General features: G+C 42.2%; 1 protein-coding gene across 4 annotated transcripts; it reads left to right on the top strand.

Annotated features, from left to right (window-relative positions):
* Window positions 1-1,907: 1,907 nt before the first annotated feature.
* cxxc4 (CXXC finger 4) lies at window positions 1,908-26,595 on the top strand. 4 transcript variants are annotated; one of them, XM_084005689.1, is made up of 3 exons: window positions 1,908-2,198; window positions 4,228-5,166; window positions 25,395-26,595. In XM_084005689.1, the coding sequence occupies exons 2-3, from the start codon at window positions 4,342-4,344 to the stop codon at window positions 25,437-25,439; spliced, it is 870 nt and encodes a 289-aa protein (XP_083861815.1). In that variant the 5' UTR covers window positions 1,908-2,198; window positions 4,228-4,341; the 3' UTR covers window positions 25,440-26,595. The 4 variants fall into 4 exon arrangements, with proteins under 4 accessions (XP_083861815.1, XP_083861818.1, XP_083861816.1 ...); XM_084005692.1 differs by lacking the exon at window positions 1,908-2,198 and adding an exon at window positions 2,327-2,515; XM_084005690.1 differs by lacking the exon at window positions 1,908-2,198 and adding an exon at window positions 3,042-3,224.
* Window positions 26,596-26,671: the final 76 nt, after the last annotated feature.

Below are 26,671 nucleotides of genomic sequence, written 5' to 3'. Positions count from 1 at the left end.
TGATTAAAGACAGACGGAGATGTAGAACATAACAAAATCCAACACAATCACAGCCTAAAGGTGTGTTGAAGACCGAAGTATCTATGACCCCTAACCCGACTAGCAGGTCACTGTATACTTTAACACTTACTTCTGTTGGCCAGTTGGTGATGACGCCACTGCTGCTGCTTCGGGCTTGACTGAGAAGGTTCTGCTGCACGCCGGCAACGGTCTCCCCAAGCCCAAGCTGTTGGTACTATGGTGGTCACCATGGCCACAATGACTGACAGCCATTGAAAAAGCGATGATCTGACAGCTGTGGAAAGAACAAGAGGAAGATTAAGGGCAGAGTTTTTTGAATCAAAGAAGACTTGAAAGCATACAATGTGTACGGACTTCAGTATCCATAGAATCAATGATGTTCCAGTAAATTTCCCCATTTGTGCATTTGGTTATTGTTACACATAAACAAGGAGGAGCTTGTATCACATATGAAGATACCTGAACCTCAAAACCATCAATTGTTCTTAATTATGTCAGGTCTAAACAATTGTTTACAATACATTTTAAAACATTCAACGTTAAGTGTTCGCGTCTTCTCTGTTCCTCATATTGCCAGCTCTCAATGCATTTCATCTAAGTGTAGCCGTTAGCAGCCTAAAGGCCTGTGTCACACAGCTCACCTGGAGGGGCTGTAAGACTCAGAAATGTGTCGGTGTACCTGTCAGTCTGTTTACACCTGAACCTGGCTGGAAGTAGATGCACTGTTGATTGTCTATTCCTCTGTGACATCATCACATGTCGAGTGATACGCCATATGAAGTGATTAAAGCTAGGGTGGTTTAAGTATTTTCCGAGGGTGTTGTGATGTGAACACAAAATGATGTATTAACATTTAATAAAGCCATTGGCTGAAATAAGTGCAGCTGATGTTATCATACCTTATTGTGTCCATTGTTCTACTTTATAATTTTGTGTGGTAAAAGTACATAGGCTGAAGTAATATTGCAACGTTGGCTATTTATCTGTAAAAAAGTAGTATATGGCTACATAAACCTGTTTCATAAGGCTGATGAATTAGTCATTAGCCTCAGTATAGTGACACAGAGGTGATGATCCCATGTTAACTTTTTTTTTTTCTAAAGCTCAAAGATAAAATGCTGATGTGGGGGGAAATAATCTCGGTCACTGCTTATAGTTGATTTCATTTGAACTCAAAGCGTATAAGCTTCAACATGAATGAACACACAGTGTCATACAAACATCATGGGGCTAAATGTGCCATGCGTGCCCGTGTTCTCAGCCTCTGGGAGCTGCAGGCATGGGTGGCCAGGAGGCGGGATTTATAATGGTGATGAATCCCTGAGGTCTTAGTAATTATGGCTGTCGCTGGACGGAGAGGGAGGGTGGAGGGGGGGGGGGGGGGGGGGGGGAACCCGGCGGAGGCATTTTATCTTAATCACAGCTCAGCTCCATTCAAATTAATTTGACAAGTTTCCCCCAATCCTTATTAAAAGACGCATCTGACAAACGACAACCCCCCTCCTCCTCTCCCTAAATGCCTCGTCATGAAAGAAATGTATTACAAAAAATGTGGTGAAAAGAAGAGAAAAAAAAGAAAAAAAGAGGCCACTACAAGGTTGCAAGCCGCACATATTTCCCGTAGATATTTTTCTCCCTGCAGGGCGCCCTGAGCCATCCATCCCTCCCACCTCCCGAGTGTTTCTATAGTAATTTCCAGCCAATGATCAGTAGGTGTCCACATCCCTGCTTCCTCACCTCAGCACCAATCAGCCACACACAGCGACAGGAGACACGGACCGAGCAGAGAGACCAGGCAGACACACAATACAGCCCCCCGGATCAGGAGCACAGGAAACCCCTCTGCGATTTCATCCCCCCCGCTTCTTTTTTTCTACGACACCTTTTTTGGCTTATTTATGCACTTTCCAGCCTTTTTTTTTTTTTTTTTTTAACGTGACAAGAAAGTCGATAAAAATGGTCCTTTTGTTTTGAGCGCTCTGAACGCACACGCTCGCCCGCTCGCTCGCTCGCACGCGCGCGCACACACGCACGCCCTGCTCTCCTCCGGCAGCCTATGTCTGTGCGTCTTCTCGCATCTTTGCATTATTATCCCCCCACGTATCGCTTCGCAGTAATGTGCTGGAACACGGTCGCAGGCTGGTAGCGTCTCGGGAGCTCATCTCAACGGGAACCTGGTAGGTGATGCTCTCTCTCCCTCTCCCCCTCTCTCTCTCTCTCGCTCGCTCTCTCCGTGTGTGTCCGTCCATATTTTTTTGCCGTCCACTTGCATGTGCCCCCCCCCCCCCCCCCCTTTTTTCTTTTTCTTTTTTCTTGTCCCGATTTGTGTCTCGCGCGGTTGCGAAGTGAGCCAGCCAATGTCAGATTAATTTTTATCGGGCTTTTCTTTGCACTATTGCACTCTGCGGATTGTCTATGCATGACCTTTGATCTGAATGTCTACAGCGCAGACCGAGTGTAATTAATGGCATCGCGGTGCAGCAGCGGCACAATGGTTCGTCATCGGACGTGGCTTCTTCTTCTTCTTTTTTTTTTTTTTACTTTTCTTTCTTCAGTCACCTCGCACTCTCCACCTTTCTCTCTCCCTCCCTTCCTTCCCCTCTCTCTCCCTCCTCTCTCTCTGTGTGTCTCTCTCCAGCAAGTATTGAACATTTCTGTCTCTCTAAACTTTGTTTACAGGCTGAAAATCAATGCCCGTGACTTGATTGCCTTTGGGCAGCGTATTTCGCTCCAGGGGTGAATTGATTAAGTAATAATGACCCTGAGGAGGGATGATCATTAAGCCGAGGAGGGTTTTTTTGTTTACTGGTGGCTGCGGGTTGTTTTGGATGCCACATCGACATTGAACCTGGGTGGTGGTCTGGTGGATAGGACTCTTGGTGGCACATTTGTGTAAAAAAAAACAATTGTTTAAAATAAGCTGGATAGTTAAATACATGTAAGAAAGTGTGTTGTTACACCGACAATATTGAGAGAGGGAGAGAGAGATTTACCTGCTAGGACATGAGGACTTTTATATCACCACCTAGTGGGATCTCTCCAGGTCCATGTGTGTATATTTATAATTCTTTTTTTTTTTTTCTTTCTTTTTTTTCTGTGTGTTTGAGACAGCTGCTGGGTAGCACCATGGAAGTGATTTGAAATGCTTTAGTGTTCCAGCAATGGATCAGCTTTGGCAATTAAGAGAGAAAGCCCAGAAAAAGGTAATGGAAGTAGGGGGAGATGTGTCTAATGGGCTTTTATCTATGGAAACCAAATCCAGACAGACTGGTGGAGCGAGAGAGAGAGAGAGAGAGGGAGAGAGAGGGCGAGGGGAGAGAGAGGGAAAATGAAGCACCCTGCCACATACACACATTGACATTTGGACACACACACACACACAGGCACAGACACACACATCCCATCCTGAGGCAGCGGACACTGTAGTTGGTCTGGTCCATGATCTGGATGTAAATCCACCGGTGGCTATCTGTGCCGTCATTGAGTAAATGTAATAGAGTCGGCCATGAATGGAAACCAGGTGCTCCTGAGAGTCCGGACCGAGTCGTGTTTACATGGATGGGCCACCTCCACTATTTGGATTAGAGGAAAAAATGTGAAAATATTTAACCATGTTGCTCCCGGCAGCCAAAGCAGATTATTTTTAAGAGCTTATATTGCAGGCCTGAGGTAAAAATCTGTGTGTTTGCAGCCACTGTTGTTGTAGTCTGAATCCTGGTGGGTCTCTCCTGTAACTTTTCCTTGAATATTCAATTTCTGTGTTTTGATGAAATATCCTATTGTCCTATTAAAATGCATTTATTCATTCTGTGAAGCACCTGATTGGACTTTCTTCAAAAATATGTAGCACTACTTTGACAAGACATCTGAAAAATGTTGAGTGTGGCATCTTTTGTGAAGCATGCTAATTCCCCCCCCCCACCACCACCACCACCCCCATTATAATAATGACATGTTGGTCTGTCACAGCTATCACGTTATTGTCACCAGATGAAGATCAGTTCTGACCATTTGTGATAGTTGCGTTAAAAAGAAAACACAGGGCGTAAACAATGTGCCAGAAGAGTCTTCAAATGTTCAGCTGTTATCTTCAGAGAAAAAGTTGAAGCAGAGAAATGAAATGTGATTAGAATGAAAAACATTTGCGTCTTTTATGTGTAACTGTTCTTTGTTTTTGTTTGTTTTTTGTTTTGTTTTGGCTTTTAGCACGGGAGAGGATACACCAGGATGGTAACACACTGTTCGTAACCAGCTCCAGTTCCACAAAGGCCACTGTAAGCTCACCCTCTTCTCCTGAACATTGACAACCATTCCTCAGCCATGGCCAGTATAAACAGTGCGCTTTGTATTGAAAACGGACAGAACGCAGATGTGACTCTTCTACAAAAGGATATTCTTCAGGATGGTGGATTAAGCCAGCTTTTGGATTATAACGCAGAAATGGAAAGGTACAGGTCTTTTGCAAACTTTTATAAAACCAATGGGGCATTTCCTCAGACTGCTAAGATTGCCCGCATCACAACACCCATTTTTCCCAGTGCTAGAATTGGCATGTCCCCTTGGAACTGCGATAACGCCATGCTCTGGGGAAGGAAATCAGCGGCAATAAACCCTAATAGGACCAGCATGCATAGAAATGACTCCCAGAGGCCGGGGAAGCCTGGCGTGCCGCCAGAGACGCTGCAAATGGCAAATAATAATTTCCTCTCTACCTTATCCCCCGAACACTGCAGACCTTTAGCAGGAGAATGCATGAACAAGCTGAAATGCGGCGCTGCTGAAGCAGAGATAATGAATCTCCCAGAACGCGTTGGAACTTTTTCCGCTATCCCGGCTTTAGGGGGCATCTCATTACCTCCCGGGGTCATCGTCATGACAGCCCTTCACTCCCCCGCAGCCTCAGCAGCCGTTACAGACAGTGCGTTTCAAATTGCCAATCTGGCAGACTGCCCACAGAATAATTCCTCGGTATCCAGTGGAAACCCAGCGAAGAAGAAAAGGAAAAGGTGTGGGGTCTGTGCACCCTGCAGGCGGCTAATCAACTGTGGTGTCTGCAGCAGTTGTCGGAACCGCAAAACGGGCCACCAGATCTGCAAATTTAGGAAATGCGAGGAGCTGAAGAAGAAGCCAGGCTCGTCGCTGGAGGTGAGAACCGGGGCTCTGCTTCCCCTTCTTTTGTTATTATCCCCTTGCACTCCAAAGCATTAACCTTTTCATCCAGTCACGTTCTAAGCCCTTGAAAATTGTTTCCATGCCCACCCATGCCTGAACATCCCCCCGGCTTCTCAAATCTGCCTACCCGCCTAGCCTAATTGGCAGTAATTAGGGGTGTTTGTGTGGAGCGCAAGCTGAGCTTGGCTCAGACACCCCTAATTGCTGCCAGTCAGGCTGGGCTGGAACGCATCCGAACAACCCCGAGCTTGGCTCAGCTCCAAGCAGGGCTGGGAAATGGTTTTCAGCAGAGAGCCATCCCTCTCTGCACCCGGTCATTTTAACCAATTATGGAAACCGTCTCTGGATGGGGAGAATCAATATCCCACAAAGCCTCAGCCTCCGACCACCAAGAGATGGTGAGAGTGATGGCAGGGCTGCTGATGCCGTTTCTCAAAACATACCCCAAGTTTTGTGTGGGGAGGGGAGTCAAACACCCAGGCTCATCCTCTCCCCCTCTTCCTGTATGAATGGACTGTGCATAGTTGGGCTAAGATAAAATTATTTTATATGGTTGTCTCATTATGGCCAATTATGGAGCAATATGGGGCATGATACATATCAAGAAGGGTGTAGAGTGTGAAAAAAAAATATTGTGAAAGGGAAAAGATATTAAGCACTGGCTTAATTGACAAGCGGCTTCATTAGGACACAATCGGAGGGCAGGGGTATTTTTAAAGCTTCATTTTAATTGATTGATTTAGTAGCTGACATTTCGTTATCAGAGCGAATGCAGAATATGTTAAGTTAAATGTGGTTCTCCTTTCCCTGAGAGTTTGAACTCGCTCACTGACTTAACATGAGCTCGTATGGTTGAGTCACCAACAAATGCAACCTGAGGGCCTGATGATTTGCTCATTAATTAAGTGATTACATAGAGAGGGAAAAAGAGGTTAATTATAAAATATTACCTAATCCACTCATGGAGGGGAAAAAAAGCATGTATGGATTCCTTTGTTCATTATGAATCTGTGCCATGAGAGTGTCGGATTCTGGTTTGAATTCATGATTTTTTTAATGTAAATGTTCATTTTTGCTGATGCGTGTTTCAGTTTATCCAACTGTGCTTCTCTTATGTTTTATAATGTAAATATCCCTCTGGCCTGTGCCTGCTGCTTTGTAGTGATCAGGAGATTATGGATTTATGGATTATAAACAGATTGAGATTGCACCTGAAATCAAATGTTACAGCTCATTGGTCATCCAGCAGTGTTGACTAGCTCAATGTGACATAACATGTCGTTATTTATTCATTTGAGTCTCATCATTTATGTCTTATGTACACCACAATCTAATACTACATGGGGAATTTCTCTCTGTTCAATGCTGGTTTTACAGAATGGCACCCACAGCTAATATCACTGATTCACATCTTAGTAACTTTTAATTATTTTGACAGGAGGTCCAAGCATCAAACACGTTTCCACGCAACTGAAACAGAAATCGCTAAATAAGTTGAATAAACCTTTTAACCCACAATAGAGGGTCATATAAATACACTTTATTTTGACAAGCACTGCTCAAACCTAGAGAGCTTGAATTTACTTCAGGATTAAGATCAAAAAGTTAATATCGAGATACATTTTGGCAAAAACATTCATACATGGCAAAAAATCTGAATTAGTCTGTCTTGAAATAAAAAAATGAATGAGATAGGTTGGTGCACCAGAATGAGGAAAAAGGTATTTGAGAAACGACTCAAAAGAAGGTGATTTACATTGGAGAGGAAATAAAAAAATATTCACTATATTTCAATTGCTTTAAGAAAATTGGACTTTTAGGACTCACATTTAAGACAAATTAAATGACTTGATCATAAAATGATTTGTGTAGTGTAAAATGAAGGTTATTTCAATTTGGGTGCAGCCATAAAAAAAACCATAGTCATATTTAATTTAATAAAGCTTAAATTGAGTGTTGGAACAAGCAGAGTATATGGGAGAGTTTTCACACAGTGTGGAAAACTATGACGCTCATGAGGGTCAGGTTGCAGGAAACCAAGGTGGAAGAGGTTAAACAAAGCGGTGGACCATGGGTTACAGGTTGGATGCGTAAACCGTAGTAGCGGAAGCCGGAAGCTCGTTTAATGTCGACACACGTCGTGTTCCGACCGCCGTCCCCAAACAGGTGTCGAGGAAGCTGGCCTCACATTCATAATGCATGGGTAGACTCACTTTTTGAAAACATCCATTTGCAAAGACGGTTAGAATTACCAAGGGTGTGAAAACCCCTCAAACAAATCCACACTTGCTTTTAAAAGCTCCTCCACCGAGTTCAGTAATTCATATTATGGACTTCTCCGACTATAATTGTTATTTTCGACTCCGCATCCGTAATTACAGGCGCACCTTCTGCTGCGGAAATGGGCTCGAGTTTAAAGGCGCCTTAAAGGTGTAAAGTTGTGCTCTTGCGTCGGCAAAACTTTTATACGTTCATTAACAAGGCGTGCTTTTTTTTCTTCTTCTCCCACCTTGTCGGTGGTAACGGCCGCTCAGGTTTTGAAGTGTGAGAAACGAGGTGCTGAAGAAGGTTTAAAAGGAGAATTTACAGCCCGAACGCAAACGATAACACGTACGCACGCTCTCGCGCGAAGATGTACACAAACTCAGACACCAAACATGAGCCAAGTTTACCTTTTGCCTCGCAAGAGACGATAAGCTACTGGCAGCCAGTTAGATTTGGCTGTCAGTGTTTTCCACATGGGAATCACCCTGAACTAATTATATCTTAAGCAGCGGTGGAAAATGCAAATCAGAATTTTACTCACACCCCTGAAATCGGAGAGCCAATTTAATCTAATACCCCCTTTAATTTAGCGCGCTAATGCAAGGCCCTAGAGAATTGCCCTGTGTCACTGCTGTGCTGTTCTGCAGCAGATTCCGCTCTCTCTCTCGCTCTCTCTCCGTCTCTGTGCTGCTCTCAGGCTCCAGGACGGATTAGTCTGGCACAGGAATCTCATCTAACCTAACATTTCCCGAGCAGTTACCTTTGCGTAGCTTGAGCTCCTATGGCTCAAAGGTCCTTCATTAACTTTCAAATGCAATAATACGTGTATGTGTGTAAGCTGCGTCTTCACCTCTGTTTACCTCACCTGTTTACCTCAACCTCGCTGATTTCTGCAGAGGAAATTCCTAAATGATGGGAGCGTAAAAACCTACGCTCGCCAGGTTTGTGTTGCTCAACCGAGTGATGAACACTGTGGCACTGAAATTCACATGGTGTGAGGCCAGCCGTGCGTTCTGTACGTTTCCTAATCTATTTGGCTGCAGGCCCGTTAAAATGATGCAACGTCTCGCTCTGACACGCATTGCCTTGGTGTGGACATGATTTGCGAGCGGTTCACCCAAACGGTGATTTTCTCAGCTCAGATCGTTTCATTTGGAAGATTTCTTTAAATGCCTGAAGCGGTGAAAGTATCTCACAAGAAAGAAGCAAAAAAAATTGTACGAATTGAAAGAGAAATTAAACATAATTTTGCGTTAATTGTCTTGAGACTCTTCAGATTTATCTTGGGACGCCTTGAGGCGTTCTAAGGTACTTGGTATTCAACAAGTGGATTAATGGCAACACCTTGCTTCGAAAATAATCTTATAATCTTTAAAAAGGAAAACATGTTATCACTGCAGCTCCACAGTGAGGTTAACAAGGATCTTTGCAAAGTTTATGATACAAGTTCATTCTAATTTCCGCAGGTTTTTATTAAACACTGGTTTGGTTTGGATTTATTGGCGAGTGAGGCCAATGTTGAGTTTCCTTCATTAAAAAAATGTAAGTGTGAACTGTATACATGTCACATAAGTTTGGAAATATTCTTTAAGGTTGTCACCCTAACTTTATAATAATCTCTCACTGAGACGTCTGAAAGTGGAGCTGTAACGGCATTCCAGGAGTCTTCAGCTTCCGTACTGTGACCTATTTCCCAGTGAAACAGGATCAGCAGGCGGGACATAACGTCTGGGGGAATTTGATTTGATCGTTGGAAAGATGAGCTCACCACCTTCTGTGGCTCTGTGCAGAGCCCAAGTTGCAGATTGATTGATGGATGGGTGTCGTGATATTTTTGGCGGAAGTTGGTTGGTACTTGCTGATGTAAGCATGCGTCATATTTTGTGTGCCAGGGAGAAAAATATATTAGATTTTCATATAAAAATACAAATAAATTGTTTTTTTTTATTTTGTATTTTCTTTTCAGCATAATGTTAAATAGGTGCACAATATGACGGGAATGTGATCTAAAAGTGTTAAAAAAGGCATTTTTCTTTTCAGTTCGAAACATACATATACACATTTCACCAGTACCATTATCACAGTGAGTGTGATTTTGTTGTTAATGTATGGGGCTGTGAAACAGCTCTAGTGTTAATGCTAACATTCTGAGATGAAACAATATGACATAAAATGGAGTAACAAAGACTTCGTAAGCTTAACATATTTATAAAAGGGCTCTCGGAAGTCAAGTTAAGCACAATATTCATTAAAAGTCAAATACATTTGTGTCTGTTTATCACTGTGTTGTGCAGTCAGACATTTCCTTTAATCAATACAACAACAAAAGAAATGTAGTTAAATGTTACAGGAAACTTTCTAACACATCCAACCCGTCTTTGAAAACATTTCTAGCAAGATTTTGGAGGTAAACTCTAGGAGTATAATTTATGTTTGTTTCAAGGGTTTTGCTTGTGAATGACTCAATAATGCAGACTTTCCATCAGGACGTCTAAAACAACATCCTCCTTAACTATACAATCTGACAGAAACATAATCATACATCAGAAGATTTCAAGAGCCCGCTGGGTTGTTGACTATATTGACAGGAAGACTTCAATTTAAACAGCGCTTCTATTTTTGACGTTCGTATTACTGCAAAGACGAAGCAAAATCGGCAAAACGACAACAAAGACGCTTCCATTTGTGTGGAAAAGGCAGGAAAAGAGCAAAACAAAAAAAATCTAATTGAACCGATTCCTCCTTTCAATGAACACGTGTCAAAGGCCAGCTTCAAGTCATGTGCAAGAAAACAGCATCCTGGTGTAAAGGGGCTGTTCTTTCTCTCCCGCTCTCCCTCTGCTCTTTGTGTAGGGTTGATATGACTACATGAAATGGGTGAGATGAAAAGGTGGCATGGCTGCCTAGAAACCTTTTGCTATTGTGATAAAAGACAAGGCCCAAAATGGTAGGAAGCAGGACCTTGAGGAAAATAGCTTGGATTCGGCCCCTTAATGACAGCACGGGCGCCAAATAAGCAACGGCAGCCAGGTCTAATTTGTTTTAGGTGTGCTCAGAATAGATAAGGACAAATCTGTGGCCTTCACCCCCTCCCCCAACCTTTGCCTCCCTTGAGATAACACTGAGTGCTGCCAGCCAATCTCTGTGGGCAAAAGAGAGGGGGGGTAAAGAAATAAAAAATAAAAAAAAAACGACGAAGGAAAAGCCTGAGGGACAGACGGTCTTAAGATCTGCAGATCTCTAACTTACTGGATTTATTCAAGCTTTAAAACTGCAGATTAATTTGGTCGCAGAGGTCTGGAGGAGTGCGAAAAAAGAAAAGAAAAATGAGGCCGTATGCCGCCGCGCATCCCAACCTAAAGGGCAACCTTAAGCTCCTGTCAAGGCAATAGGATTTTGCCATCTGAACCACGATGCAGACCGCTTAATTATACACATCTTCCCTGCAAGCCACCCTCAACTACTTAAGAGCACGGGCCCCCTTATTCATTGTCATGCCCTTTTTTCCCCTAGATTGGTCGTGCCGTGTGGATTTTCTGTCAGCTTCCATTTGCACCGAGTAGCTGTCCTCCTCGGGCCTCTGCTCGGAAAGGCACCACCACACGGCACTGTTAAAGAATTCATCGTTTTTGCCACTGTCACCAATTAAGGCCAAAGCTTAATCAGAGGTGTCTGGACGATGGCCTTACATTATGTGGTCTGTCGCCTCCTCTGCCCCTGTTTGATTTAACATCCCTGGTTGAGCGGTGAAAGAAAACTCATTGCCATTGTCTGTATTATAGCGTGAGGAGGGGGAGGGAGAGGGAGAGAGAGAAAGATGGGGGTAGAAAGCAGCCCAGCGGAGGATGGACGGCGTGAAAGAGCAGGTGCGGGAGGACGTTAATGTGTGGCACTTTAAATTTTAAACAGATGAGAATCAATTATTGATGGTGACTCTGGCTGAGAAGTTAAAAGGTATCTCGTCATTACCGAGAGCCTGCATGAAAAAGTGTGAGAGAAAAGTCTTCAGCAAATGCATCATGGGATTGCTATGAGCGCAGAGCATCGCGACCAGGTGGTTAGGGTTTTTTTTTGTTCGCCATAAAAATGAGGTAGTCTCAATTTATTTAAATTTCTGCACACATTGTATGTTTTGCTTCTAATGCAACAATTTGCACAAAGCCCTTTCCATTAAATAAATATTGCCCTAATTGAGTAAAGTGCAACAAGGCCAATGGAAAAGGAGGGACGAAACGGATGTAACATTCAGAGCCAGATTAGAAAAGTTTGTCTTGAACCATTCCCCATTTTCAATTGGCTTATTCATTCTTCCTTTGTTGCTTTATCATACGAGCCATTTGGCATTATCTATATTAATAAATGTCCTTAAAACAGTAAACTACACAGGAATATAATGATGGCCCATTTCTTTGGCAGACCAGTGTGACACTCTTCAATACAGTCTATATATAACGGTCTAATTTCCATTGGTACATTGCTTTCATTTGTGGACTGAAATTATGATATCCAACTCTTTGGCTACCTGGTAAGACAAGAAGAATATCATATAATAATATGATCAGTTTGATGATGACATCATTAACATGAACCTGATGCTAGCGATTCACTAACCAGATCATTTAGGGGCCTGATCCCATCATTGCTGAAAGTTTTTGGATTGATTTCTTTCCCTCAAAGAAGCTACTTTTTACGTCTTTGCTGAGACTTGAAACTGGTTTGAAACAGGTAATCCATCACAATAGCACTCGATAAATCTTTGCCTTGCGTGAGTTTGACCAAAGGATCAGTTTTTATTCGCGGGATCACTCGTGTTTATTCCCATCACCCTGGCTAGATGCGCCAGGAGGGTGGGGGCTTACCTCCATCGAGACACCGACAATGTTTCATCAATCATGGCTGAAATACCCAGAGGTGCTCGGTGAATTTAACTGAGCTGTATTCACTGCGAATAACAAGCCACACATTGGTTGATTTACTACAGTGGTACGAACCTGAAACAAACTATTCTGTGTGATTTAATTGCAATTTACTGATAAAAAATGATGCCGAAGTAACGACATAATGGCAACGATTTGTAAAAAGTCCAAAGTCATGGTTTGTTAGGTCTGATCGCGAGGCGATAAGCAAACAACTTTAAAAATGCTTGTTTTCTGAATGGAGTTTAGATCGATTGGAAGTAGGCTACTGTAGCTGCTCCATTAACACCTAAAATAATGTCATCTAGGCATAAATATGGCAGCGACCATGTTGTAACATAGTCTTGTTGATACAGAAAGTCCCGTTCGGTCTCTGTACTAATGTGACAAAAGGTTTTGTCTCCATTTGTGACGACAGGAGGAGAATCCCAACGCTGATAGGTTTTTGCATCACAGTATTATTCGCTCGAGTTGAAATATTCAAACCGCCAAAAAAAACAACCTTATTTGCATTTGCATCACATGTAGCTTTTTGTGTGGTGCTAAACTAATCAGAACTATGCATGAGGATATGAAATATTGGTTTAGTGGCTCCTGCGCTCTTTGCTTATGTTTGAATCACAAATTGTGTGGAATAGTTAAATCTGGTATTTTCCCACATATATGTGTATCCGTATAAAATATTAATAGTTAAAGCACAGAAAAACATCAGAATGGTGCTTGAGCCGTTTAAATTGTAAAGAAACTTGATGCAGGTTACAATAGTGAGCTGCAAAATAAAATGAAAACTCCATTCTTTGTTTACCCGATTGTAGTGAAATAAAATATACGGGGCCATAGAATCTCAGGACCACGATGCACTAATGAGTTTATATCTATAGGTCTAAAGGCAGTAAATGACAGATGGCTTTGTGCCATTCAGCCAAGAAAACTGCCGTGAACGTGAATTTGTGAGTGACAACGGGTGATGGGAGAAATCGGTCAATGTGGTTTAAGCGTCTCAGTTTCTGCAAGTCAAATCCTCGCATGCTGCCACCTCCTCTATTGTGGCTCTGCTCTCACATTATGAATATTTCATGGCAAGCATCTGACACCATGCCCAGAAAGATATTTCAAGGTTTTTTTTCCCTGATAGAAACCCTGGGGTTAGAGAGTGTCACAGAGGCGTGAAGTCAGTCTGTGGCCCCCAGGCGAAGGATAGGATTTATGATGCACCGGTTGATGACATCAGGTGGATATTTTCATTCCTGAGCGGAGAGCCCCCTTTGTCCTCGGCGAATGATAAACCATTGAGCTGTTCGCTGTTTGTTGTCACTCCTCTAAAGATCCGTCTGTGGCGTTATGTTGAGAAAAGAAATGATTTCAATCTGCTCTGAGTGCAAGCTGTGTTTTGACAAACGGTGACCGGTTTCTCCGTCTGATCAGCGCGGAGCTGGAATGACTAAGCGGGCGAGTCTGCTTGGATTAGCTCCGTCTTAAATGCTCCCTTTAGCATATTACATTGCCCGCTGGCTTTTGACGATATCTCGCTTGTTTTTTTGTTTTTGTCAAGTTTAACTTGCCAGTTAAAGCCTACTTGTGCAATTTCTTGTTTTAGGTTCCTTCCAGTCAAATATTAGTCTCATGACTTTAACTAGATGACTTTAATCCTTGTTTTTCTTTCTTCTTCTTTTTTTTTAATCACGCCGAGAGCTTCTACGTGTATGTCAGCTAAATTAAATTAAAACAAATTAACACTGCAAAGTCTTGGATTTTCCAATAGAGTATATAGTATATATATTGATTGATTGATCCAACTCCTGTCTGAGGACAGGTTCAAATCCTATCTGAAAACAGACATTAATCTAGATTCATGGATAAAAGAAAGAGCCACACCAGTGTATAATCATTCTAGCTTCAAAACAAAGCAAAGTCTATTTGTGATCCTCTTTTTGTGATTTTTTTTTTTTTTTGCTCTATTTGAATAGTCCCGAAGCAGTAGAAGTTTCTCATCTTGCCACCCTGAGTTTTATCTTTAATTTATTCAGGGATGTTTTAGCGAGAGCCCGGCTCTCTTTCGCAAAAAACACCCACTCAATTGCTGACATTCACACCTGGAAGTTGCCCAGTACAACCACATTGAGCAACTCCACTGGGCAGTTGGTTTTAAGGGCATCGCTCACAGGCACCACTGGTGCTTATGAGGCCCAAGGCAAGTTTCTTTAACTTCCCACTCACAATATACCTGTTTTTTTCTCCAAATGTTTAGGCCACGACTGCTCACTTTGTACTGATAATTTAATCAAGAAAGTTTGGTCCATCCAAGCTTTGGAAACGCTTCAACTGTGGGTCACCTCACATTGCCAAAGAAAAAAAATTGGGATCTTACATCAAGCATCCCCCACTGTTTAACTCCAACATGCTGACCCTGCCTAAGTATTCTTAAACCTGTGCTGACATATTGCAGTTCAAGTGAGCACATTTTAAAATAACAACGTCACATCTGTTGCTTATATATTCACAAATATAATAGGTAGCGCAGAGTAAAGAGAATAAAGGCACTGTACTTGACAGGTGCAAATTTCGTCGTACATATTCAAAATCGTCAGAATTGACATTGTCGTTACGTACTGAATTCCACGCACAGATTGACTGGACTCGTCTCCATTACGCGAGTGCAATTAAAGATTCAACTTCGGCTGTGGGTATTTTTGAATCCTAACCTAAATATTATGTTGATTTACAGTAAATATGCAGAGCTTTGCATATAGACCCTATGAGTTTAAGGGCTCCCACACAGATGCTGAAAAATCTGCTCAAAACAAGGAGGCCTGCTCCTACTTTGCATTTCAATTTAAGATTTCAGAGAACTGGCAGCATGTTGCCTCGCTTAGCCCTCGCTTCGTTACACCCACATGGCTTCTCGCCGTGCTCGCTGACGTCTTGCGCTGTTCAAAGGGCTGCAACTTGGCTGAGAAATTGGGGATTTCCATACCAGATCCCTCAGGTATCTACACACTCAAAGGCGTGTCCTGCTCATCTCTCCCCCCCCCAGCTCCTATCCTGCCACGCGTGCCTATCTCCTCGCTCGCACTCCTCTGATTTCCCGCCTCGTAGTGCAATTGACCTCGCTACCGCTTTCTCTTTGTTTTGTTTTTTCCTGAAATCTCCGCAGCACCTGAAAGCTTCGCCGCTGTCTCCCATAAAGGACTTGCTCCCAGAGTTAGCTTTCTAGCAGCCTGGTGTAAAATTGCTTCACGTGGACAAGGGTACTTAGGTGAGGCTAATTGAAATGGAGGCCGGCACGGTTGCACTTAGTAGCAGGTAGGTGATCCCGGGCTACAGACGGCAGCCTCTGACCCAAGGGTGCTGCCTCGGCGTCCTCCTACGGGGTCGGCTCAGCCTCCGTCTGTGTGGGCAGGGATTTTCCATGCATGCTAAAAGGAAGCGGCACGGCGTCTGAGCACCATTCCAGCAGCAGAAAGTCGCTCTCCTATTAGCCTAGATATCTCTCACACTGTGCGAGCTAGTGTTCTGTTTTATAGCGTGAAATTGTTGTAACTCGGTACCGAGTTAGTTATGATCAAAGCCTTTGAGAAAATGTGAAAAAAAAAAAAACAATAAAAGGAAATATGCATCTTTAGGGCCTTTTCTCTGCCGTTGCTCCAAATGCTGATGAATTACTGGACAAAAAACCCTTTGGAGTATAAACATTAGTTATTCACAGAAGCAGGTTTTAATGAAGATGCTTGCGAATATTAAACCCCAATACTTAATAATTTGCTTTGCGAAATACATCTTAAAGGCAACATAAATGCAATATTCTTGGTATGCACAGGAGTGTATGGAGGTGGTCAGCATGGATGGTTGGGTCTACAAATCACATGATTTTGCATACTTCCCCCCAATTTAGCAGCAGCATGTTAAGTACAAGCATAACGTTTGGGTTGAAACATTGGCTGCACTTTATTATAAATCCCTTATTTAGCATTAATGAGGAGGCTATAAACATTTATGGTTCATAACGTGCAAAACTGCAGATATAAGTTTGGCGCTTTCAATATAGATAAATAGTTCACAAAAATATGATTCTGAAAACATCTGATGTGGTGGTTTTCAGCAAATATGATTGAAAAAAAAGTATTTTATTCAAGTTATCACTCAACCTCCATCAATATAAACACCAGGTATTGTGGTACAGATGCATACTTTATAATGTTTGATTTCAGCAGTGGATCTTGTTGCTTTGTGTTTATTGGCTCTCCCAGGTTTCCTGATTGGATTTCACCTGTCAATCTAATAACACCAGGCAACACAGTTCACATCAGTTTTGGACAGGAAAAGCTGTTTAATATCCCAAGATTTGAAGGGTAAATCCATATTGATCCACATAAGTCAGAAATCTGTCGGGGTTTGAAACTTTTAAGTGTCTTGACTTTAGGCCACGCCCCAATCAGAGATGTCACTGGCTCAGCAGGAGTTTTGCTGTCGGCGGCCGATTCGAAAGCATCTGCTGTGACATCACTGATGGGGGCGGGACCGGAGGACAGATTCAAGTTGAACAACGTGATTTAGTGTGGATTTTTAGTGTGCCGTTTAAAACATCTCACCGTTTCCATCAACATATACCGACTTCCTCATGAAGTGACATATTGCAGCGCTGCCCCAGTTATACTGGGCTCGTTCCATTTCACCGTCTTCTCAATGGCTCCCTCAGCGTTTGATAAAAAGTGTATTTTCTGAAGCCACTGAGCCTTGGCCCGTCTCGCTGCAAACCCACTCCTATGGAGGGCTACTAAAATATACGTCCTACAGGAATACCGCATTGTAATTACATTCCCCCATTAGCATACGGAGGCTCGGAGTCACGCTGCACTCAGCCTCCAGCAGCACTTTGCCATATGGTCCGTCTGCGCTTCTCAGGCGATATTTGGCAAGACTCTTGCAGAAGGTCAAATATCAAGTCAGAGGACTGTGCCAGAATTGCATCTATGCTAATTGCTCTCTCTCTCTTCCTCTGCTCCCTCATCCATCTCATGCTCCTCTGCTCCTCGTTCTCTTTACCCCCGCTCCTCCTTTCCCACTGAAGTAAGTAATCTGCTTTAGGATGTTTCTGAGATGGAGATGGATTTGGATTTCCTTCGCTGCCCCTCAGCCTAATCTCCCCCCTGTGACCACCCCGCCTCTCCCTGGCACAGCTCTTAAGCGCACCATCATACACCCCTCATCCCTCCATCCCCACTTCAAACCGTACCGAGTCAGCAAAAAACTCAAAAATTCCTCATTACTCACAAACATCCGCAATACACTTAGCTTGATTTGCTTTCAGAGACGCCTGGAGCAAGGCAGGACCTCGTATTAAAAGATTGTAGCCGTGTAGGATTGCAGTATTGGAATGCTATCATGACGTTTGTGTTCTTGAGCTCTTTGTATAGCTCTATGCTCTTTGAAAACATCCGCTATTTGGAGGAAAAATGAAGTGGGAAGAAATAGCTTATGGTATTGAACTTAATTTGGTCATATCTCAGCCTCTGTGGGAAATCTAACACAGTGTGCTGAATATGAGCTGTAAAAGTTGTCCGCAATATACTGCACATTTTGTGTCAAGGAGGCATGGGACAATATGAAAATTTCTTTTCACAATTATGCTGGCCCAAATCATTGCGATTCACGAAATTATACTGATGATCATCAAAATATACTGAAAACTGTTAAAATGGCACTAAAACACATTTATTTTTACTCATCACAGATATGTTTTTATTTTCATTGAACATCCTTTTTAGTGGAAAAACAAACAATTTTAAATAAAGTAATCATAAATATGGCAACGTTGCGCATCTGTTTTTTTGTTGTTTTTTTTTATTGATTTTTATTGATTTATTTTTCAGTTGGTGACCATGATAGCGAGCTAGATAGTTTTTTTTTACTTGTGAGGTGATTTTTATTGATCATGAAAATTCACCAGGATTAATCCCGATCCACGGTGAAATCTTACACCGTCCCATCCTTTGTGGCAACCTTGTCTATTATAGGCCACACAGATTTATTTATTTCACGTTGAATCTGAATGGAGGGTGTAGATGAAAACATTTTTAACTGATTGATGATGAATACTTATTTCAAACTCACTCTATTTAAAATTCTCACTAGTAGATTAGTTTAACTGGAAATTCACAAATCCAGTTTTTCTGGCACCTGCATGAAAATTGATTGTGATGCAATTAAAGTGGGTGGCAACCTTTGTATAATTACACGCCACAGGTTTTAGATATCACAATACAAATAAAAGGAATATTTGGCAATATTTGTTTTTGTGTTTTCAGAAAAGCAAAAACAGTTTTCAGTGTTATTTAAAGCTGACAAATTATAAAGAGGAATACTAAAGAGAACAGACACAGTAACTGACAATTTTGAGAGCAATTAGATTTACACTTCTGATTTGATTTGGAGTTACTATCTCTATGGTTCATAACTGTGAGAACTGAACTGAGCTAAGTGTTTAACTAAAACCACAGCTGGCAGTCAGCACTTTTGGATCAATACAAAAGATCAGTTAGGAAGTAGTATTTGTTTTTATAACATGGACATAAGTGCGTCTTGTTCCAATGGACGTTCCTCAACAAGTACATTTTAGTCCCAATACAAAATAAAGGAAGATCATGTTTAATAGGGGAGAGATTGATCAACTGTAACATCGTCAGGACTGGAAGATTTCTCTGTAACAAATATTAATGCATTTTTAACAAAAGGTACTCAAAGCATCAAAAGAAAACTGCCTCCTGTGACCATAATATAATTATGTATGATATTACAGGATTATTATTGAATGAATGAATGACTTTTATTATTGTGTCATGCATACTTTTGTATGCCCAGCCCACATGGGCTTACAAGACACCAAAAAAAAAAAAAAAAAAAAAGAGAAAGAAACCACCAAGTCAGATCCAGAACACAACTGAATCAGCACAACAACAACGCATCAAAAATTAATTAAACAAATGTATCTGTCTTCTTTTCCAAGCTTGAGAAATAAAGTTAGCCGTTTTAAACACATTGAAATTAAACAACCACTCCAGCTTCTGTTCATCAGAGCACCAAAATATTTCAGGGTTTTGTCCATAGATTTCATAAAATAACACCTCTCTCAAATCATCATACTTTGTGCAGTATAAAAGGAAATGAGACTCACTCTCTACTTCATCTAACTCACACATTTCACATATTCTATTCTCCTCTGGAACATTTATTATTGCTAATGTGTAAATAGCATGAGACTGGTTGAGGTAAAAGTTATATTTTATTTTGTATTTTAGTGGGGTAGAATTATAAAGTAGCATATAATGGAAATACTCAAGTGTTACTACAAGTTACTACAATGTGTAAGTATAAAACTTGAGAAAATGTACTCAAGTTACTTTCCTGGATACCTCAACTCCAAGACAAGCAAAAACTGACAAAAAAAATATATATATATATATAAAAAATAAATAAATAATAATAATAATAATAATAATAATAAAAAAAAAAATAAAAAAAAATACATATATAAATGACTGCCCTATAATATTGATTTAATATAATAATATATCATTTAAGATGGATTTATTCAGTGTGATGTACAATATGTGTTACTGTAGTTTGTACTACCACTAAAGCACTTTTAATGACCTGCCAATAAGAGTCAATCACTTGCATTAATCGGTGTATTCATTACACTGGAGCTAACATTTGTCGTCGACCGTTAACAAACATTGCAAGCGGATCCTTTCTGCACAGCGACTCCCATTACAGCCAGTATACGTATCCACCATCACCAGTATTAATGTTATTGATGATTGTGTATATGCAGGCTCAAGGTTTAAGCCTCCGCGCCGTGAGCGTGTTTGTGTTGCGGTGTTGCGATGCAGGACTGGGGGCATTGTGGATGACTGGATGAGTGGTCCGTCCGTGATAGCGGCCTTGGAGAGGTACCTCTTATGAACGGCATTGGGTGGCTAGAATATTGGCTACAAGCTCCCAGATGAGATTCCAACCCCCCACCCTCCAACGCCTGTAACGGTGGAGGTGATGGATTGCTATACCTTCCAGGTTTGAGCTTGGCAACGCCCCAATATTCTTGCAGAATAAAGTGACAGGCAATATATAACACATCAGATAAGGCTGACTGCACCGCTGAAACTTCCCCCCCCTCCCTCTTCCTTAGACCTGGACATCGGCCCTGAATGTTTGACTGGTTCCCAGAGTCCCCCTTCCCCGACTGTGATGAAACATGCTTACCCCTCTCTCCCCGTCTCTTCCCAGTTTTGTCTGCCTCCCCCACTATTTTGCCTAAAACTTTAATCAAAGGCTTTTCCCTGTATGTTGTCATTTTGTATTGAAATGATCACAGACGTAACTTTGCTGACTGTAGTTCTGAGGTGTCAGATGTACTCGGCGGTTGCAAGGTGCAAGGTTTCGGTGGCAAAAAAACAAAAAAAATCAGTTGCCCTGGGTTCACACACAAATCCCACTTGAAGTCGGGATGCCGTGTGAAATGTGTTGGTAATTATGGTTTGAAGAAAAGAAAAAAAGGCAGCGTCCAGACAGCTAAAGCAGCGTCAGGCCTCAGTTTGTGCATCAAGGGGCCTGTTTGCAGCCTGTCAGTGCTGCATCCTAAGCGATGCGGTTATGAAAAGTGGCTTGGTTCCCGGTCTGTAAATTAATAAATAATGGCTATTGTCAGGGTAATGTATGGGGCCATGTGCTATAATGAGCATTCTCAAACACATCAGCACACACTCCCACAGGCTGCTATTCAACCTGCCCGGTGCCACTGTCTCTCCCTGAAATTCCTCCCTTCCTCATTGCTTTCTATCGCTGCCCTGCTACTATCCAGTTCCATCTGTAGTCAGATTTTTCTGCCAAATTACACAATTTCTTCTCATCTCGAACACACTTTTTTCAAAATATGTATGAAGAGATTCTTGAGAATTCCTCGATAGAAAGAGAGGGAGGGGTAGTTCACTGGGGGGAAAAATCCACCTGCAATTATGGTGAATTAAAAGTTTTATGATGTCATGCGTGTGTGTGTGTGTGTGTGTGTGTGTGTGTGTTCGTGGGAGGGAGCGAGGGCTCTGTGACAAGGCTGGCTGGAAGCATAGAGCCGAGGGTTAGTGCCAGACATGTCTCAAGAGAAACCGGGGCACATTTGCAATCACCCCAAGTTCAAAAGGGTAATTTATTCACAGTCTGTGGTTAAAGAAGGGCTGCTCAGAATGCCAGTGGGATTCTGCCGGGAAGCAGAGTAGTAGAGACACATTATTTTCATTTTCTCTCCCCTTCTTCTTGGTTTTTTTTCCCACCCTTTCTCCCTCTCTCTTTCCTTTTTCCCCTCATCGTCCCCTTCGTCGTCTGTTGTTGTTTCTGCGAGCCCTGTGTGGCGTCTTTTAACACACGCCGGCGAGCATATTTCACTTTTACACTCATCCGCATTGACGTCCCGGTGCTGATTGAATTTTGAGGCGCTGCGGCGTCTGCCATTATCATCCTCATCGTCTTGAGTGGTTTATCTCCGGCCCCAGCTCAGTGTGACGCCAAGGCTGCGGGGGAAAGGAGGGGCAGGGCCGGGGCGGGCTGGGGGAGGTTTGACGACTGTTGATGTGTTTTTGTCATCCGTGCGGAAGAAATGGGAAGGATTGGCCTTAACCTGAATGTTTAAGATTGCGGTTGGAGGTATATGTGCGTGCACGCAGCCTTTACAGAAGCGGCTTTAGTCCGGTCGGCTTGATTCGGATTCAGTGTCCCGTCCTAGTCGCCGTTGTCTTTCTCCCACCTCATTTCAATCAGCTGACTACGTGGCTTCGGCATTAACTGCACCTGCCAGGTTCAGTTAGAATCAGCGGGTGTCATGGCTGCCCAGAGACCTCACACTGCCTCCCCAGAATCAACGGGGAATTATTCCACCGCACGTCAGCTCTGCTGTGTCGTTATCACAGAAAGCCACCGGCAGACATTTAGAACACGCTGCCTACCGTGGTGGTGTGGTGGGGTTAATTTGAGGTCTGGAGAAATCTCTCTCTCGCCCCCCCCACCCCCCTCCCGTCAGTTCAATACTCGGTCGTGTGCATTCATTGCCAGAGCGGGAAATTGTCTTCCCCTCGGTGTGCCGTGGTAGCCAGGCTGTTATGTATGCTCTGCTGCAGAGGCAGCGGCGTTGACGCGAGGCTGAGCTGCTGCCACAGCGTCTTGATTTGAGGTGAAACCTCCGTGTCCCTGGTGTAACACTATCAACCCTTACCTTCTCCCCACCTTCCCCTTTTCCCCTCCTTCTCCCTTTATCCTTTTTTTTTTTTATCCCTCCCCATCTCTCCCTTCCTCCCTGTTGTTTCTCTATTCCTGTATCTTTTCTCCCTCACTCTCCCTGGCGGTTGATGGAGTGATTTTGAAGGCGCATGCAGGTGGGGGAGCAGACAACGCAGAGCAGTGCTAATTGAGCCTTCTTTGTGCCTGGTCACTGCAGTGTGCCGAGGCGAGGAGGCCCGGGAGTGAATCCAAGCAGCACTCAAGAGCCCCACTGGGTCGATAACGCGGGAACTTAACAAAACAGAGACATGCCGAGTGCCCAGATCAGGGTCATTATTGTCTCTGGCGAGCCGCACTTCCACCGGGGACTGATCAATGTGAGAATATGGATCAAGATAAACATTCTCACCTCCCCTTTCTCTCCTCAGCTCTTAGAGCATCACATCCTACACCAAGAGAGCAGAGCTTAAGGCTGAAAGTGCCCACCATATCCAGAACATGTGAAGTATACATGCCTGTTGCACTCTTCCCTGTCCCTCAACAGGAAGTCATAGAGTTCATATGTTTCATAGAACATTTTTGAAGATCTCTTTTTTTAATGACATTGTTGAGATTCCCCTGTAAACTTTAAATGTGCTAAACTGCAGATTAGTCTCGTTGTCTTCCGGGCTTCACGTCTTTTTGCATCAATTAGTTTCAGAAATGTCTGGTAAAATGGCAATGTAACGTCATTACAATTTTATTTGATCAGTAAAACACAAATGGAATATTTCTCAATGGTTTCTGGTGGTTCAGGCGATTTGAAAAGTCACTGTGACCATGGTGAAATCTGGCACCTTTCTTTCCCACTCATCCTTTCGGCTGCCTCACTATCAAATATCACAAAATGCAGAAATGACACGAAAACGTATTCATCAAAGTCCGACTGCTTCGCGAAATGATAATACGCAATTAATAGAGTTACAATGACATAATAAGGGAGCAGGCATCAGCTCATTCCAATTAAGCAACAAAAAAAAAAAAAAGAAGAAAACATCAGATCTGTGAGAGCGTCCTGACCCTTCAACACATGATGGTGTTTCATTTCCTCCATGGCTTTAAATTGGTGATGATGGTATCCTGCTGTTCCAGGTCCCTCCATTATTCACTTGGGAGGATAATAGTAATTGTTTAATGTGGTGTGAAAAGATGGTAAATGGTTGCTACAGTACACACAGGAAGGAATGTATGTGCCCAAAAGTAGTGTGATGGTGAAGCAGCACCTGATCTTTATGGTTTAGGAAGTATGTCCGAAACTGTTGATCATGAAGGCATCATCTGTTGTTTTATATCTAATCACTGGAAGATTCATTGATGTTGTTACTGCTGGCTTAATAAACACTTTTGACCACTTTTTTAAGTATTACTAACTTACATACTGACCCTACCAAACATATACTTGGGCTGAATGATATAGCTGGAACAACCATCACAATAGTGATAAGAATAGTTTTCTAATATCTATATATGACAATTGCTATATGGCAAATATGTGTAAATAATACTGATGTTCATTTTAATCGATTGTGTTCCACTAAAATATAGGGCTGCAACTTATGATTATTTTCATTATGTGAACTCTCACGAAATTGTGAAAAATGTAACGTAAATCACTAGTTGCCAGAGCCCAAGGTCACATCCTCAAAATGCTTGTTTTGTCGGATCTAAACCGAAGATGCTCAGTTTCCTGTATGAGATCACAAAAAAGCAGGACGTCTTTGTCTTTGAGAGGCTGTGACCAGAACATCTGCAGCGTTTTGGTTTTTGTGAAAAAATCTTTTTTTTTTTTTTTTAATTACAATGCTTTGAATTGTGCGTTCGAGCAACATAATTGTGTGAAATAGTGACATATAATCATATACTTTTGGACCGAGAGTGAATGTACGTGAATGCTAAATGTTTGCCCATCTTTACTCTCCACTGTAAATAACGTTTACGTGTGGTCCATAAACATTATAAGCCGGCATGTAGGAGTCTGCTGCTAAAGCTCTCATCAGCATGCCTTTAAGGAGCCACTGATGACACTTGGTATTAAAATGTCAAATTACCCTCCACTCAGACTAAAATGATTTTAGTTGTGATTATGCACTATCCCCCCACCCCACCACCCCCACCCCCTGTCAACAGCACGAGAGAAAAAAAAATAATCAAAAAATGTGCTAATTGGTCATGGGGATTGGTGGGAGACCAGTATTTTATGTCTTTGACTTCCAAATGAGTTTGGGAAAGGAGAGGCTGTCACTCTGGCATAGAGGTTTTGGGGAGGAGGAGGAGGAGGTGCAGCTGCTGGCGCGGGCTCAAATTGAAATGATGCACTGTTCCCCCTCACTGCGGCTGGAGCTCGCAGTAATTAAATGCCTCATTGTTGCTTCTTGGGAATTTGTATTGAATATTTCATCCAGCGTAATGATTATTTGGGTGTGGGTGGGACGTGGATGTAATCACCTTGGCTGGCTCTTTGATGAAATACTTGGTTTGGTGGTCGGGCTTTATAACTGGTTTAAGTATCGTTCTGTTTTTTTGTTTTTTTTTAATTCATTTCATGTCCGTGCTATTTCAAACCGCTGTTATATAATTCTAATATTACTGATTATTGGCTTCCAAACGTGTCTGTCATTTCTGATTGGATGTCTACTTTTTTGTCATTTCACATAGACATGACAATGGCATGACCTTGAAATGCAAACTGACGTGTCCTTCACATTTTGTCTCCTACAGAGGACGCCGGTCAGCAGCGGCGAAGCTTTTCGGTGGTTCTTTTAGAGAGGTGAACCACGGCTGCCCCATCCAGCCGCAGGAGGGCAGGTGGGACTCTTGACTCTCTGCCAAGAGCACTTGATGGGTGCACAAAGCCTGATGTGCCCAACACATTTTGGGGAGAAGGAGAGAAGAAAAGTGGACAGACAAAAAGATAAACGAAAAACATAAAGGTGTTGTTTTAACTCTGTAATTTCCTTTTCTGTGTAATTATTGTACCTTTTGGCAGTATCATAATGTATATTTTTGGTGTCTATGAATGTGTTTTCAGTGTTGTGGCTGTAGGTTTACAGCCAATCCTATGTAAAGGACTCAAACAGACAATCATACAATCATACTGATTCCGTCGAACCGAAGAGGCCACAAGGATTGATAATATAACAAACAACACACTTTTACTCTGGAGCAATAATCTATTCTGTTGATTATTCTTCAAACTTTCATTTACTTTGAATTATTTTCAAACTGAATCACCTTCTAGTTTTGTATTTTATTTCTTCTGAAAATCCTATTTTTTAAACGGCGTCGCTGGCAGTGTGAGGCGTCTGGTTGAGAATGACGAAGGGAAGGATGCCAGCGATGCTTCTGTGATGGACTTGTTGATGTGTTTCCTCACATGAGTGGACTCACTGCTGAACAGGGCACATTGTCTTGTGTGGTGAGTTGCGCTACTTTTCAAAACGGGCATCATTTGATTGTGATAGCACCAGACGCTTATGAGTCAGACTGCTGTCTGGAGGTCATATTCTCAAAGAACATTTTTTTTTTTTTTAACAAAATCGCGAAGGTCATCAAACCTCTTTCTTTCACTTAAGGTTGTAACCGTCTCAAAGGTAGAGAGTAATGCCAGTAATGGAATTGTATGTTATGTTGAAAACATTCAAATTTAGAATTAATTACAATACACTATACATATTTGACATATCAGATGTTGTTCTGGAGCTAAGAGATAGTCTGGACTTTGTTCCTTCAGAGCAAACGACAGTCCTGTCTCCTGAAAAGTAATGTTGACACATTCCAAAAACAAAATTATTCAATAAGTTACTCATTGTCTTAAAACCCTATTGTTGCATGTGTAAATGTGTTTTGGTTTTAAAGATTACTAAGAATTTGTATATTGTTGTTGTGATGCTTTTATGTGTTAAAATAAAAAAAAGAAAAATGAATTCAGTAAAAGACATCTTTACAAAAAAAAATGTTGCAATGTGGGGGAATCACCAATAGAAGGGAAAGAAATC

This window comes from Eutrigla gurnardus, assembly GCF_963514095.1.
Source record: "Eutrigla gurnardus genome assembly, chromosome: 3".
NCBI classification, from domain to species: Eukaryota; Metazoa; Chordata; class Actinopteri; order Perciformes; family Triglidae; genus Eutrigla; species Eutrigla gurnardus.
This window is presented reverse-complemented; position numbering and strand designations above follow the sequence as displayed.